General features: G+C 42.9%; 1 protein-coding gene across 1 annotated transcript in view; it reads right to left on the bottom strand.

Annotated features, from left to right (window-relative positions):
* The window catches only part of LIPH (lipase H), a 47,399-nt gene that overhangs the window by 15,252 nt on the left and 17,442 nt on the right, over window positions 1-14,705 (bottom strand). Inside the window, exons 2-5 of the mRNA XM_032338394.1 lie at window positions 11,975-12,342; window positions 10,561-10,669; window positions 5,359-5,460; window positions 2,940-3,029 (exon numbers count right to left, since the gene is read on the bottom strand). Coding sequence (XP_032194285.1) covers window positions 2,940-3,029; window positions 5,359-5,460; window positions 10,561-10,669; window positions 11,975-12,342 — 669 coding nt within the window. The remainder of the gene's footprint in view (window positions 1-2,939; window positions 3,030-5,358; window positions 5,461-10,560; window positions 10,670-11,974; window positions 12,343-14,705) is intronic.

The following is a 14,705-nucleotide window of genomic DNA, read 5'->3' as shown; positions in this document are numbered from 1 at the left end:
AATGGTACGTCACATGGTACACGCACGATTCACCCCGTCTCCTAGATGCCAGGCACTGTGCTAACAACTTCAGTGTATTTTATCCCATTGAATCCTTATAAAAACCCATAGATCATTATTCCTTCTGGCACGTGGCAGGATAACAGAAGATAGGCATGATTAACCCCATTTTACCCAGCAGGACACTGAGACTTAGAGAGCTTAAATGACTTGACCAAGGTCACGCAGCTATTTTGAGGTAGAATTAAGTTTCAACCTATGTCCTTCCTTTGTCATTGTGAAAAGGAAGAGAAAAATCCAATGACAGTTTCTCCAGAGACGCTCAGCAGAAGGCACATTTAAACTAGTAAAGACAGAGAAAGAAGGCACTGAGGATTCCTCCCAAGGAAGGCAAGCAGAGGAGAGGGCTTTGAAAAGGAATGGGGGATGCTTCCACTCGGAGAGCAGAAGGGAACAGGAATGTGAAGAGTGACCTTGTAAACTCAAATGAGGAGAGAGAGAATGGCTCCCTCAGGTGAGATCTTAATCGAGGTCACCTCTAAGAGGTGAGGGTTTATAGGCAGGGAGATCTTAGACTAGATGCATGAGGAGTGATCACAGGAGTTGGCAAGAAATAAACATAAGGATTCTCTAGTACTTTTGAGGGCCATGAAAAAGCTAGCAAGTTTGCCTGGACTTTGTATTCAATGAACAAGGCTCTATGGCAGCTCCAGAATGTTCTCACGCCAAGGTGGGGGCTGACACGGTAGAGACCTAAAGGAGTCTCTAGTGGGTGTACACAGGGCATTCATGAGAGAAGCCCAGAGGTAGGGGTTCCACTTTTGCTACAGGGTGTAGGGTGAAGTAAGAGGACTGAACAATGAGGGGTGGCACTGGAAGCCATGAATGGGCAAGAAGAGGTAAGGCAAGCCTCCAGTTAGTTCCTAGTGGGTGCCATTAGTGCAGTGACGAGAGAGGAAGGCAGCAAGGTGTGGAGATGGCATCAGGAGAGCTGGACATGACAAAGCACTGTAGCACACAACACTGAAAGGTTGTTGGAAGGTGGATGGGTCTGATGATGAAGTTAGTCATTCAGGAAAGGGAGCAGGGCCCCAAAGATGGGCAAACAATGGAGGTGAGGGTCTGAGTAGGAAACAGTGAACCCTAGAAGTGGAGTTATGATGATGAGCAGGTGGCTTGGAGAGGCTTTCAGTGCTGAATCAGACCCCTGTCTCCTCCTCCCCCAGAGTCCACTTACGCCCACAGAGGAGATCAGTGAAGGACAGAAATAAACCGGGGCAAGAGAAGAAAAGCGTGGGTTCGCATCGGGCCAAGCTGAACTGGACTAAATCTGACAGGTCAGTATTGACTTACTGTTTCTGGAACTTCCACTTGCAGAAACAATGACATTGATAACAATACAGAGAATGTCCTTTATAAGCAAAGCACACTATCTTTGGCTCCTTAGAGGTAGTGCCGCTTACCACATGGGACAGGATTTGTACACCCACCATTTATGGTACAATATGGCTGACCCTACTTATGCCAGTTCATCTGGATCATTTCCAAACACCACATCATTCCCATGGGGCTGTACACAGCTACCATTTTGTAATAAGATTATCTTTTTCTAGAATCATATTCATGATTATTTAACTTTCTCTAGCTATGGTCAAATACATACTTAGAGCAATTGAGGATGGGTTTTTTATTCTGTCCCCCGCATTACTTTTATGTTCCCTTCTAGCTATCCATTTTTTTTTGTTTTATGAGTTTTTTCTCATTATAAAATAATACACGCTCATTTAGAAAATATAAAATAATAGGAAATGATGACGCAAAAATCACCTAGAAGTCCAATATCCAGAGTTCACCACTAATAATTATTTTCAGCATTTACGTTTAGTCTTTTCTTCTATACTTACAAATGTACAAATACACATTTAAAGAAACAAATTGGGATCATACTGTAGAGTTTTGTGTCTTTTGCACTTAACATCCCACTGTAAGCATTTTCATTAATCTGAAAATACGACTTTTAAACAATTGTATTCCTTTATGAGCACATACCATACTTATTTAACAATTTTCCATGTTGGATATTTAGACTATTTCTAAAAATTTAGCGTTTATAAATAATGCTATGTCAGGTATCTTTGCACTTTGACTTCTGTCTACCTTTTCCATTATTTCTCTAGGAGGGATTTCTAGATATGAAATTTCTAGATCAAGGACATACCTTTTCAAGAGAGAGAAATCATTTGTATTAGCTTTTAATCATATGGTTATGGTTATTTGCTTTTTAAAATTTGGTTTTTAAATTAAGTATAATTAATATACAGTGGTTTCAGGTGTACAATATAGCAACTCAGCCATTCTGTAGATTACTCATTACTCAGCATGGTAAGTGTACTCTTAATCCCCTTCACCTATTTCCCCCATCCTCCCACCCACCTCCTCTCTGGTAATCTTCTGTTTGTTCTCTATAATTAAGGGTTTATTTTTTTCTCTTTGTCTCTTTTTTCTTTGTTCACTTGTTTTATTCTTAAATTACACGTATGAGTGAAATCATGTGGTATTTGTTTTTCTCTGACTAATTTCACTTAGCATGACACCCTCTAGATGCATCCATGTTGTGGCAAATGATTTAATTCATTCCTTTTCATGACTGAGCAATATTCCATTGTATAAATATACCGTATCTTCTTTATCCATTCATCTATCGGTGGAAACTTGGGTTGCTTCCATATCTCGGCTATTGTAAATAATGCTGCTATATATATTTTTTAAGTAGTGTATTTGAGTAATAATTTTTAAGACATAATTGATACTTACACAATATCTATCTTCTCAGATTATTTGTTTTCTATTAAAAACTATTACCCATAGAATAAGATCAGATTTTTAAAATAAGCCTTTTTAAACCACTACTGTGCAAGATGTGAAGGATCTGCACTTACCTCCCAATATCGTTTTGGGACAACCGGGTTGATCCAATCCTCCATTTGGGTAGAAGTCTATGTTTCCTAATGGTTCCTTGTAGCCCAGGGCTAGAGAAGAACATATTGTGCTTTTATTTTTGAACTTTTCACGTTGCATAGTTCATTTGCTGGAAGAATATAGGCAGGGACTATGTTGTTGTTGTTATACCTATTTAAATATTTTGTCCAAAGTTACCCAGCTAGTTAGTTAGAAAGCAGTGATTTCCAACTAGGAGACTATGAAGACAGCAATGAAATTTATTTCCATTCTTTCTCTATAGGCAGGGAGTTTTGATCACTCATTCACAGCAAGTCTGATAAAATGATAACATTTCTTCTTTATATTTGCCTGGAACCCTCAAATTGCGGGTGTTTCCTGGGCCTCTTAACTGCATTCATGTCAGTCTTTAATGAATAAGAAAAAAGAAAAAATGAACGTTTACTTTGTAAGAAACAAAATTTTTTAAATTGGAGACTTTCCTAGAAAATGGGGGCCAAAATAATTGTAGATTGATTTAATAACTGCTTATCCTCTTTAACTCTGTAACCACAAAATAATCAGTAAAGTGCTTGACTTGACTTAAATGATTATTTGTACATGTATACAGATAGTGCAACATTGCAATAATAGCAGCTATTGTGTACTGAGAACCTACACGTGTCTGTGGGCATGGTACTAGGTGCTGTACACACCCTTCTTCTCATTTTCACAATGTCTAAAAAGCGTCCACTGGTAAATTCAGATGAAGTAAGTTACAGATGATGACACTGAGGTTCAGAGGGCTTACTGAACTAAATGATACCATGGAGAGGACAGAACCTGGGATCTCAGCCCTGCCTCTGCCTGATGGCAAAGCTTATTCTCTTTCCTCAAAGTTCACTCTCTCTCCACGAATAAAAAAATAAATTACTCTATTCCATCAAGCATTAAAATGGCATTGAGGGACTGTGCTTTAGGAAGGTAATACTTTGCAAACTGCATAGTAAGAATGCAGCCGTTTCACAGAGACATTTCCTCTTAAGGCCAGCAGTTGCTGAATATCACAGCAGACAGCCTGTGACAGGGGATCAAGGATTTTTCTTTTTGTGCAAAGACAGCAATTTCTTTCTTCCTTCCTTCTTTCCTTTCTTCCTTCCTCCCTTCCTTCCAAGATTTTATTTATTTATATATTTAGAGACAGGGCACGAGGGGGTGGGGAGGAGCAGAGTAGCAGAGGGAGAGGGACAAGCAGACTCTGCGCTGAGCATGGAGCCAGACACAGGGCTCGAACCACTGACCCTGAGAGCATGACCTGAGCTAAAAACGAAGAGTTGGACGCTTAATAGACTAAACCACCCAGGGGCCCCTGATCAAGGATTTTTCAGGTTGTTATATCACAAAAAGGATGTATTATTTTTTAAAAAGATTTTATTTATGTATTTGACAGAGAGAGAGAGAGATCACAAGTAGGCAGAGAAGCAGGCAAGAGAGAGGGGGCCGCAGGCTCCCCCACTGAGCAGAGAGCCTGATAAGGGGCTTGATCCCAGGACCCTGAAATCATGACCTAGGCTGAAGGCAGAGGCTTAACCCTCTGAACCCCCAGATGCTCTCAAAAAGGGTTTATTATTAAAGACTACTCTGCTCTGTCCCCTCAGCGCCCCCCCCCCCCCGCCAGGTTCCTACTCTGGCTCTTCTCCCAGACGTCTGGATATAAAAAGCCATCTTTAACATCACCCTAACCCCCATATCATGTACCCAACCCCAGATATGATATCAGCACCAGGAAAGATAGAAATGGCCAGAAGATCCAGAGAGAGCTGGAGAGCTCCAAATGACTCAAAATCGCTCTCCATAAAGACACAACATTTGAACACATCTTTCAGCTTAAGAAAATAATGAGAAAGAACTAACAAAAAACAGAAATCATGCATCCAAAGCCTGCTGCATATATGGAAACATTTATCCACACGGTGTGCAAGTAAATCAGCCTTAATTGGTGAAGATGATCACTTGAAAAATAAAAAATGGGACACCTAGGTGGCTCAGTCATTAAGCTTCTGCCTTCAGCTCAGGTAGTGATCCCAGGGTTCTGGGATCAGCTCCACATCAGGCTCCCTGCTCAGCGGGAAGCCTGCTTCTTCCTCTACCACTCCCCCTGCTTGTGTTCCCTCTCTCACTGTGTCTTTCTCTGTCAAATAAATCATAAATAAATAAATAAATAAGAAACGTTGATGGGAAAAGCACCTCCACTCCAGCAAGACAACTCAGATGCCTACATTAAACCAGTGTCCCTTCAGTGTTTCAGTGGATTTGGAACCCTGACCTGCAGGAAAAGAGGGATCCAGAGGAACTTCAGGGGGAGACTCTTTAGGAGTGTGGGAGGGGGTGCTCACGGACCCACAAGGAAAGGACTGTTACCGTCAATGTCGGAATGGATGACGTCAACAAACTGTGCGTCGCCAGGATCTAATCTGTCCTCAGGAGGTCTCCCATTGTATAAAGGGCCCGCAGGGTCGAGACCTGGAAAGAAAACCGAGTCAGGTTGGCAGCCCCACACCATGAGTCACAAGCGGCCAGGCTTTTGATTCCTCCGCAGGAGGCTGGCAAACAGGAGATGGGGCACTCTCGGGTGGGCAAGCACTCACATTCCCATCCCGCTTTGTCAGGCTCCCTTCCACAGCCCCATGGCCTTTTCCCACAGAAGACATGGCTACCCTGGCCGTGCCCCCTGGGAATGGCATCCAGACACCATTAGGGGCTGTGCCTTAGCAGGGCTCGAAGGCACTGAGTGCCAGGGGGACCAGGGCAAGGGGATCAACCGGTTCATCAGGAAAAAAGCGCCTGAGGGTACTTATAAAAAGCAGATGTTATACTTATGCATATTCCATCTTAAATGGTCCAGAAACTTCCCTCAACCTTTCCTTCTTGTTATTAATAAAACTCCTTTACGGTGTCAATTTTTATTCCTATATACTAGCTCATATGACCCACATCACAAGCCTGTGGGAGGCAGGGTAGCTATTATTCCCATTTTACAGATGCAGGAAGCAAGGCTCAGGGAGATCAACTGTCTTCATCAGAGCCGCAGCCTCACGACGCAATGACCTCTCTCTGTTGAGCTCTTGGTTTCATCGCACTGGGTTTGGCAAGCACGGTGGGAAAGTGTGAAGCTCACTGGTCAGGCCAGGTATCAGCAAGGGAAATAAAGTGGGTGTCAGTTCCTGTAGAACTAACCCACCTCACAACTGCCTGGGCTAACTTCTTGCCTTAGGTCCATGTGAGCTGGGCGTTCCTAACCCTCAGCTGGAAAAACAAGAGTGCAGCTCCCATGATGTTGTAACCACAAACTAAAAGCTTTAAATGACAACACAGTCAATGATGCACCACCAGAGCTGCCCGAAGGCCTGGCTTTCTAGAAACCCACCTGGAGTGAATAAGACTCCAAAAGATGTCTCAGAGCCCTGAGTCTAAAAGTCATTTTAAATGGCATCTTCCATCCCCTGGTGTTAGAGATAAAATCCAAGAGATGGCATTCTTGCCTGACTTCCCAATTTCTGGCCTCAATCTTGCTATTTCTCCTCTCCCAACTCCCTCGCTTCCTCGGGACCTATCTTGATCAGCCTCCCTAATCTTTCTCATCCCCGCCCTCTAGCTTTTCTTCTTCCCTTCGCTCTCCACTGAAACTGATGTGGGTGGAGATGGACCAACACCCTGACACGCAAGTCCACAGGACATTCTCCACACACCAAGAGAAACTCAGGACCTTAGAAAGAGTTTGCTGAGGAAGTCTCCCTTCCCCCATAAGACAGCAGCACCTCTGGTCTAAGGAAATGAACAGTGAGGGCCCCCGTCTATAACAGCCTTCAGATCCACAGCAGAGAAATCGACCAACTACACACGTTCAAACCAGAGCAATTTTGAGACAGATCAGGGTGTTACTGATTATTATTACATCAGGACACACAAATGGAGATGGGGATAGGAAGCTTGGATATATGATCACCTTGGTGACAATTCATAACACATAATCAGCTTACAATGTCAGCCAAAAATCACAGTTAAAATGCCCTTAAAAAGCTATATAATTTGTGTGGACAGAGACCGTTGGAAGAGAAGAGATGTGACTTGGGGCCCCAAACCCAACACCAACCAGCTATGTGACCTTAAGTATGTCATTTTACTTCTCTAAACCTCAGGGGTTTTTTGTTTGTTTTGTTTTTTTTAATCTGCAAAATGGAGGTAGAATTAACAGCTACTTCAGAAGACTTATAAAAGGACTCCTGGATCTGAATCCAGAACATTTTGAGATTATTACAGAACAGAAACAAAATGGGAAAATGGAACTCTTCTTTATTGCTCAAAGATCATCAGAAAAGTATCTAGCTCGTGCTCATTAACTTTTATTATAGCATTAACCAATCTGAGAATTTGATGAAAGCCTTAGACCTCTCCCCAGACAGACAGACAGACATCCTACAGAGACCTCTCTGCAGACAGACATCTGACATTTTGCGTGTGCTTGCAGGGGCCTCATTTTCCCCTCTCCAAGTTCCCTGTGAACTCCCCAAGGCAATGCTGTCCCATAAAAGTATAATGTGAGCTACATATATCATTTAAAAATTTCTAGAAGCCAATTTAAAAAGTAAATAGAAATAAGGAGAATTTATTTAATGACACACTGTATTTAGCCCCACTAAGTTAACCTGGCATATCCAGAATATTATCATTTTAACATGTAAACAATATATTTGAGATTTTTTTAATATCGCTTTTTAACCTAGTCTTTGAAATCCAGTGTGTGTCTTCCACTGATAGAACATCTCAGTCTGTATTAGTCACATTTCAAGGGCTCAGTGGCTGCATGTAGCTAGTGGCTACTGGACTGGACAGCATAGCTCCAAGGTCATTTCTCAAAGTAGGGTGTTCGGACCACTTGCAACTTCTGCTTAATGGTGGACTCCTGGACCCCGACCCCAGCGTGCTGGTTCAGCCAGCTGGCATTGTAACCAGCACCCCTAAGGGGATTTGGGCACACCCTTAAGTTTGAGAAGCAAAAGCAATGTCTTATCAAGTGATGTAGGTACTTGGAATATTCTAAAATCCACTTACGCTCCACCATTTGTGTTAAAGAAGTTAATGAGAAACAGGGGGTGCCTGGCTGGCTCAGTCAGTAGAGCACGCTACTCTTAATCTCATGGTCATGAGTTCAAGCGCCACGTTGGGCTGGGAGCCTATTTAAAATTAAAAAAGAAAAACAATGGCATTAAGAAGTTAATGAGAAATAAAACCAGGAGAGGTGCCTGGAAAGAAAAAGCGAGAAGAAGGGCAGATGAAAGGAGAGAAATGGAGGAAATGAAGCAGCCATTATGGTCCAGCTGATTAACAAGCAGACCCATCCATGGTGGGGGAGTTGGGTGTGAACGGTGTCCCTAGGCAACAGGACCAATTCCCAACCCAGAATCCAGTAAGGTCAGTGAGAGGTGAGCAGACAAGAGAAACGCTTCGCCCCGAAGCTGCTCTGGGGGACAGCTGAGACTGACTGCAGGGATCAGAAAGGATGAGGCATCTGAAGAACGTAGGGAAGTCAGGGGACCCAGAAGACAGATCTGTGAACCATTAGCCATGTTCCGGCCGCAGAGCAGGGCCATGTGGGCCCAGAGTGGAAGGCGGGCGGGCTTGGGGATTCCCATCCATGGTCAGAAGCCAGGTTAAACTGCACTCTCATTCACAGTAGTGGTAGGAACAGGTTTGCTAGGAGCGAAATGAGGGGTGAGACAGAATGAGGCAGTGGTGGGCTGGATTCTGCCAGGGCCAGTACTGGACAGCAGACTTTGTTCATTTCTTCCCAAACTTTGTGGCTGGCCATGTCAGGCTGGCAGCTTGAAATCAGCAGTGGTGAGGTATTCAAACCATGGAGATCAGCAAACACTACAAACCCAGAATTTTGGGGGAAGGGACTGGGGAGAGCTGTTCTGGTTCTTAACATACCACTGGGAAAGTCCCACCCACCAGAAGAAGAGCTCCCAACAGATAATGGACACAAGCAGATTCAAGCTATCTGTCCTTTGGTCCCATAAGGGAAATGAAACTTTTTTTTTTTTTTTTTTAAGATTTTATTTATGGGGCACCTGGGTGGCTCAGTGGGTTAAGCCGCTGCCTTCGGCTCAGGTCATGATCTCAGGGTCCTGGGATCGAGTCCCGCATCAGGCTCTCTGCTCAGCGGGGAGCCTGCTTCCTCCTCTCTCTCTCTGCCTGCCTCTCTGCCTACTTGTGATCTCTCTCTGTCAAATAAATACATAAAATCTTAAAAAAAAAAAAAGATTTTATTTATGTATTTGAGAGAGAGCAAGAGAGAGAGAGAGACAGTACAAGTGGAGGAAAGGGAAGAGGGACAAGCAGACTCCCTGTTGAGTGCAGAGCCCTATGCAGGGCTCGATCCCAGGACCCTGAGACCATGACCTGAGCTGAAAGCAGACGCTTAACCCACTGAGCCACCCAGGTGCCCCAGGAAATGAAACTTTTTACAAAGGACATGTTGCTTTCTAAAACATAAAAATAATAATGTTAAAAACTTAAAAAGAGCTTGGCCTCCCTAGGAAACAGGTAAAAAGATGAGGGTGGCCTTGGCTACTTTCGCTGAGGTGAAAGTGAGAAAAAAAGAACCAGGAAAAACAAAACAATGTGACCTTGAGGAGCAGGGCTAGAGGAGACACTCATGATGTGTGTGTGTGTGTGTGTGTGTGTGTGTGTGTGTGTGTGTGAGAGAGAGACAGAGACAGAGACAGAGACAGAGACAGAGACGGAGAGAGAGCAAATGAGAATGACTTGCTCAGAGCTACCAGTCAAGCAGCACATTCAGACTGCAATGCTAAAAGTTTACCTCACAAATACAGTTGGTTTGAATCTCTCCTTCCTCTGTTCACTTCTACCCTCCAGATTCCCTAGATTGAAAATAGCTCTTTCTGTGTGAGATGGATTCTGGGAAGGGAGTGAACGTGGGGAGAAGCCCTGAGTCTCTGAGACAGAAAGCCTCCCTCAGCCTGTCCTCTGTGGCTGTGGAAAGTTACTGGAGCAGCAGGCAAGAGAACCCAGCAAGAAAGCTTTTGTTTTGGGTTCCACCTGCTGTGTTTCTGAGTTTTCATTTGGCTTTGCCCTGAAAGCTGATATTCAGAGAGTAAAACCCACTATCAAAATTCCCATCTCATTTTTCTATCATGAGACTCCAGCTGTGTTTGGAGATGGAAACATATTAGGTATGTGGCTCAGGTTATCTTAGATTAAGTGAAAGGGAGATGGCTATCTGTTTGAAGGGCACAGAGCAAATCCCCAAGGGCCATAGTTGTATTTTCTAACCAGAAGAGAAAGGAAGTTACCACCAATCTTTTCTACGGCATATACAATTTACCAAGTGTTTTTATTTTACTATGTATTTTATTAAAGAATAACCTGAAGTCAGTATTATCAGGGTCTCTCCTTTGCACAAGAGGACACACACTCAGAGGGGTTAAGTAATTGGAAGAGCTGGCTTTGAACCCAAGGACTTGGACAGCCCGTATCACGTTCCCTCAGTGAACACCTAGCCCAGGCGGACTAACACACACCCATTCAAGGAAGACTTACCTGTAATTCTCCCCAGCTGTCCTTTGTACATCTTTCCAACAAACCCAGCTATGTGGGCTCCTAGACTTACTCCAATCATATAAATGTCATCAAAAGAAGCTCCTTGTGCCTGGAATTTCAAGAGGTCCATCATTATAAATTGGAAGGGGCCGAGGAGTTGACAACATTTGTAGAAACTTCCTAAATTTGATTTTGGATACAGTTCTTAGGAGAAATATTTCTAAGCAACTTATACCTATGAACTCACTTAAATGTCACAACAACCCCACAAAGTAAATGCCATTCTTCTGATTATACAGAAGAGGAAACTGAGACCCAGAATCAAAGTAACCTGCCCAATATTAGGCAGCTGGGAAGGGACAGAGCAGAAGTCAAACCAGTCTGTTCAACTCTGAGTCTGGGCCTTAACCTTTATGCCACAGTGTCTTCATTCATGCTTCTGCTAGAAATCAAGCTGAGGCATCTCTAAATTGAGGAGACATCTCTAAATTTCAGCTCTAAGTTGAGGAGAAGGGCAAAGAAACATTTCGGTGAACTCCTTTATCTTCATGCTGGCTCAGTTAATGAAGTCACCATGGACAGAGAAGGAAGGAAGGAAAGAAAGAGGTGGGGGTGGGGCAACACTGCAGTGGCTGGGACAGCCCGTGGTGAGTCATGCTAGTATTACTCACTTTCCCAGGGCTGTGGCGTTGAGAAGCTTGTGTGAAAATTCTGCCGCCCCTGGCCACAGAGGCCACCAGGCCTGATTGTCTCTGAGATAGTTCTCATATAAAGTCACTTTTTTGTGGTTGTTTTTTGGTTTTGATTTTGGTTTTTTGTAAAGGGGGCAATTCCTGAGATAGATCGCTAAATAAAATTTAAGATTTATTTAATCTTCCTGAGTCTTCTAAAAATATAAATCACACACACACACACACACACACACACACACACACACATCTCTCATCAGATCAATCTATCCGTTTTGGTTTTTGATAACTGGGTCAGAAAATTTTAGGCATTTCTAGGAAAAGACATAACTCTAGAAGATATGGAAACTCTAACACAGTGAAGTCAGAAAACCCCTAGACAGAACCTCTCTTGCCTAAAAGACACCTTTATGTGAAATAGAAAAAGATATCCTTTCTTGAAGACACTTAACTGTTAAGTGGGAAAAATATCATAACAAATATATAGATCTACAATGTACAGCATGACAATGGTGCTCCCTTAGATGGGTATCCTGTGCAGTGCACAACTTGCACAACCATACCTATGGGCCTTCCCTCCAGCTGTGCTCTCTACCTTCCCTGGGGCTTAGTTGGGTTTTTGAAATAGTTCCTCTGTTCACTGCAGATATCTCTTGGTTTTAAATCTCCAGATAATAGGCTAGTTTCAATTTGGCCCTGAATCATATAAGAAAATTCTCTCTTACCAACATTTTGGCAATAAATCCCTTCAAGACTACTGCTACTTTTCTGGTCTTACTGGAGGCATGGTTGTATATTACAGTTGTAGCTCCTCGATTCCAATCAACAACAACCACATTCATGTCTTCTACATAAAGCAAACCCTGTACTAAGTCCTCCATCCAAACTGGAGGGGAACCTGTAGGCCTGAATCCATGGATGACGAAGGTGGTTTTCTTGGTCACGTTCAAGTTCCCCAAAAACGTGGAGTTGATGACTTGTGCACAGGTCTGGTTTCTTCTTGTGTAGAGCATCAACTTCACATTCAGTCCTGTACCGACCACAGCACTGTGGAAGCTTAGTCTGGTGAATGAAGGACATGTTTCATCTGTGTCTGAAAATAAAAATTAGATGGCATTATGATGGTTCTTTCCTTACTTGGGCATCAAGCAAACGTGCTGCCCTACATTCACTGGCCTTCTTTCTGTGCTTCACAGCACCCAGCAGGAGACTGGATCTAGTTGAATGAAACTGCAAAGTCATATCTGATTCAGCATACGTAAGTAGTGACCTCCTTTTCATCGGGAAAAACATTTTTTCAAATCTTACTCTCCTTCAAGATCTAACCCAAAAGTCACCTCGATGAAAACTACTCCAACCCTTCTAGCTTTACATACTATCTTTCATCCCAGAACTCCCCCAAAGCACTGTATGTACCTCATTGACAGCACAATGAAAATACCCACAGGGGTGTATTATGGGTATTTATGGACATGTGTGTCTGTTTTGCTGGGCCACCTCCTTGGAATGGGTGTCCTATAATCTGTGTATCCCTCACAGTGCAGAGCACATAGTAGAGGTCTCAGTAACTGCATCTCCATGGTCCAAACACCTCTTTCCTTGTTTAGAGCACCTTCCTGGGACAACAGTGGAAGAAGTGATGTGCCCTGCCCTGAGCCTTTCGATAGCATCTGAAATAGCTGACCATGGTGCCTTCTTGAACCCTCTCCTTGTTCCTTAAGCTCCATCTTCAAGTGTTCATCCTGCTGCGTAATCTCTAAGGATGGCCTTCGGAGAAACGTTGGGGATAGGGTGGAAGCAAAAGTTGAGGCTGGAGCATACTGTTACAGCAGAAAGTAAGAGATTATTTAAAAACTCGGGATGCCTGGGTTGCTCAGTTGGTTAAGTGTCTGCCTTCGGTTTAGGTCGTAATCCGAGGTTCTGGGATCAGGTCCATCATCAGGCTTCTGGTGCTGCTCCCTCTGCCTGCCACTCCCCCTGCTTGTGCACACTCTCCCTCTCTGATTCCCCCCGACAAATAAATAGAAATAAAACCAAAGAGATAAACAGATAAGTAAGTAAATAAATAAATAAATAAAGATGTATCAGAAGGACACAGGAAGCCAGATTGAAAGGACTTCCACCGTCCAGATCTGGGATATTTGAGCACTACATAATTAAGGACAGTAATGGTTTATGGACCTTCGGAGAAAATTAGGGATCTCTGATTCCATAACAAACAGACAAGCAAAGAAATAAATCAGTGGAAGCAAGGATGACTCTTGCGGTATAGTGCTGAATGCCAGTTGGAAAATGAGTGAATGCTGGGGGTAAAACTCATCGTTTTGCAGTCATCACAATAAAGACTGGTTAGGCGAGAGCTATCAGTAAACACTAACCTGAGGAGGTGGTTATTTTGAGAAGAAGCATATATGTATGGTCTTAAACTTTGTCCCACAGATTGATAATTAGTAAGCAGGCGGAAAGAAGTAACTATACAATGGAGAAATAGAACAACACCTTGACTAGGTTATCAAACTGAACGTTACCAACGAGGGGCAGACAGACACATGGGGCTCTTGCTGTAGTGTTCCAGTGGGGAATGCATAACCTGAACCTAACCCCAGGGAAAAAAATCAAACAAACACAAAGTGAGGAATACTCTTTTTTTTTTTTTTAAAGAACTCTAGGGTTTGGGTGTGATGTAACCATGGCGCGCTGCAGAGAAGGGGGCTTGCAGTGCCCAAAAAAATGCTTTTTTTTTAAAAGATTTTATTTATTTATTTGAGAGAGAGAGAGTGGGAGAGACAACAAGCAGAAGGAGGAGCAGAGGGGGGAAGAATCTCAAGCAGACTTCATGCTAAGCACAGAGCCCACTGCAGGGCTCTGTCCTATGACCTGAGATCATGACCTGAGCCAAAACCAAGAGTCACATGCTCAACTGATGGAGCCAGCCAGGTGCCCCCCAAAAAAATCCTTAAAGAAAAAGATTTTTTAAAGATTAAAAATAAAAAGGGACCTGTATTCTTTAAAAAGATCGATGTCATAAAGGACAAAGAAAGGCTGTGGAAATTTCTAGATTAAAGAAGACTGAAGAGATGGTATAAGCACATGAAATATCTGGTCATTGATTGGATTCTGTAATGGAAGAAAGAATGTCATGCAAGAAATTATTGGATCAATTTACAAAATTGGGATATGAATACTAAATTAGATAGAAGTATGGTATCAGCATTAAATTAATTGAAGTTGATAACCACAGTGGTTACGTAGCAGAAAATCCTAATTCTTAGCAAATACAGCTTAAGTATTTACTAACTGAATGCCCAACTTATTCTCAAATGGTTCAGAAAAAAAAAAAATTGGGACAAACAGATGACAGCAAATGATAAAGCATGTATCGCCAGATGTTAATAGTAGGTGAATCCGTGGAAAGGGTTATTGGTGCTCTGAATATTTTTTTAATTCTTGTAGTTT

The sequence above is a fragment of the Mustela erminea genome, chromosome 1, assembly GCF_009829155.1.
Source record: "Mustela erminea isolate mMusErm1 chromosome 1, mMusErm1.Pri, whole genome shotgun sequence".
Lineage (NCBI taxonomy): Eukaryota > Metazoa > Chordata > Mammalia > Carnivora > Mustelidae > Mustela > Mustela erminea.
Note: the sequence above shows the minus strand (reverse complement) of the source record. Positions and strands in the feature narration are given on the sequence as shown.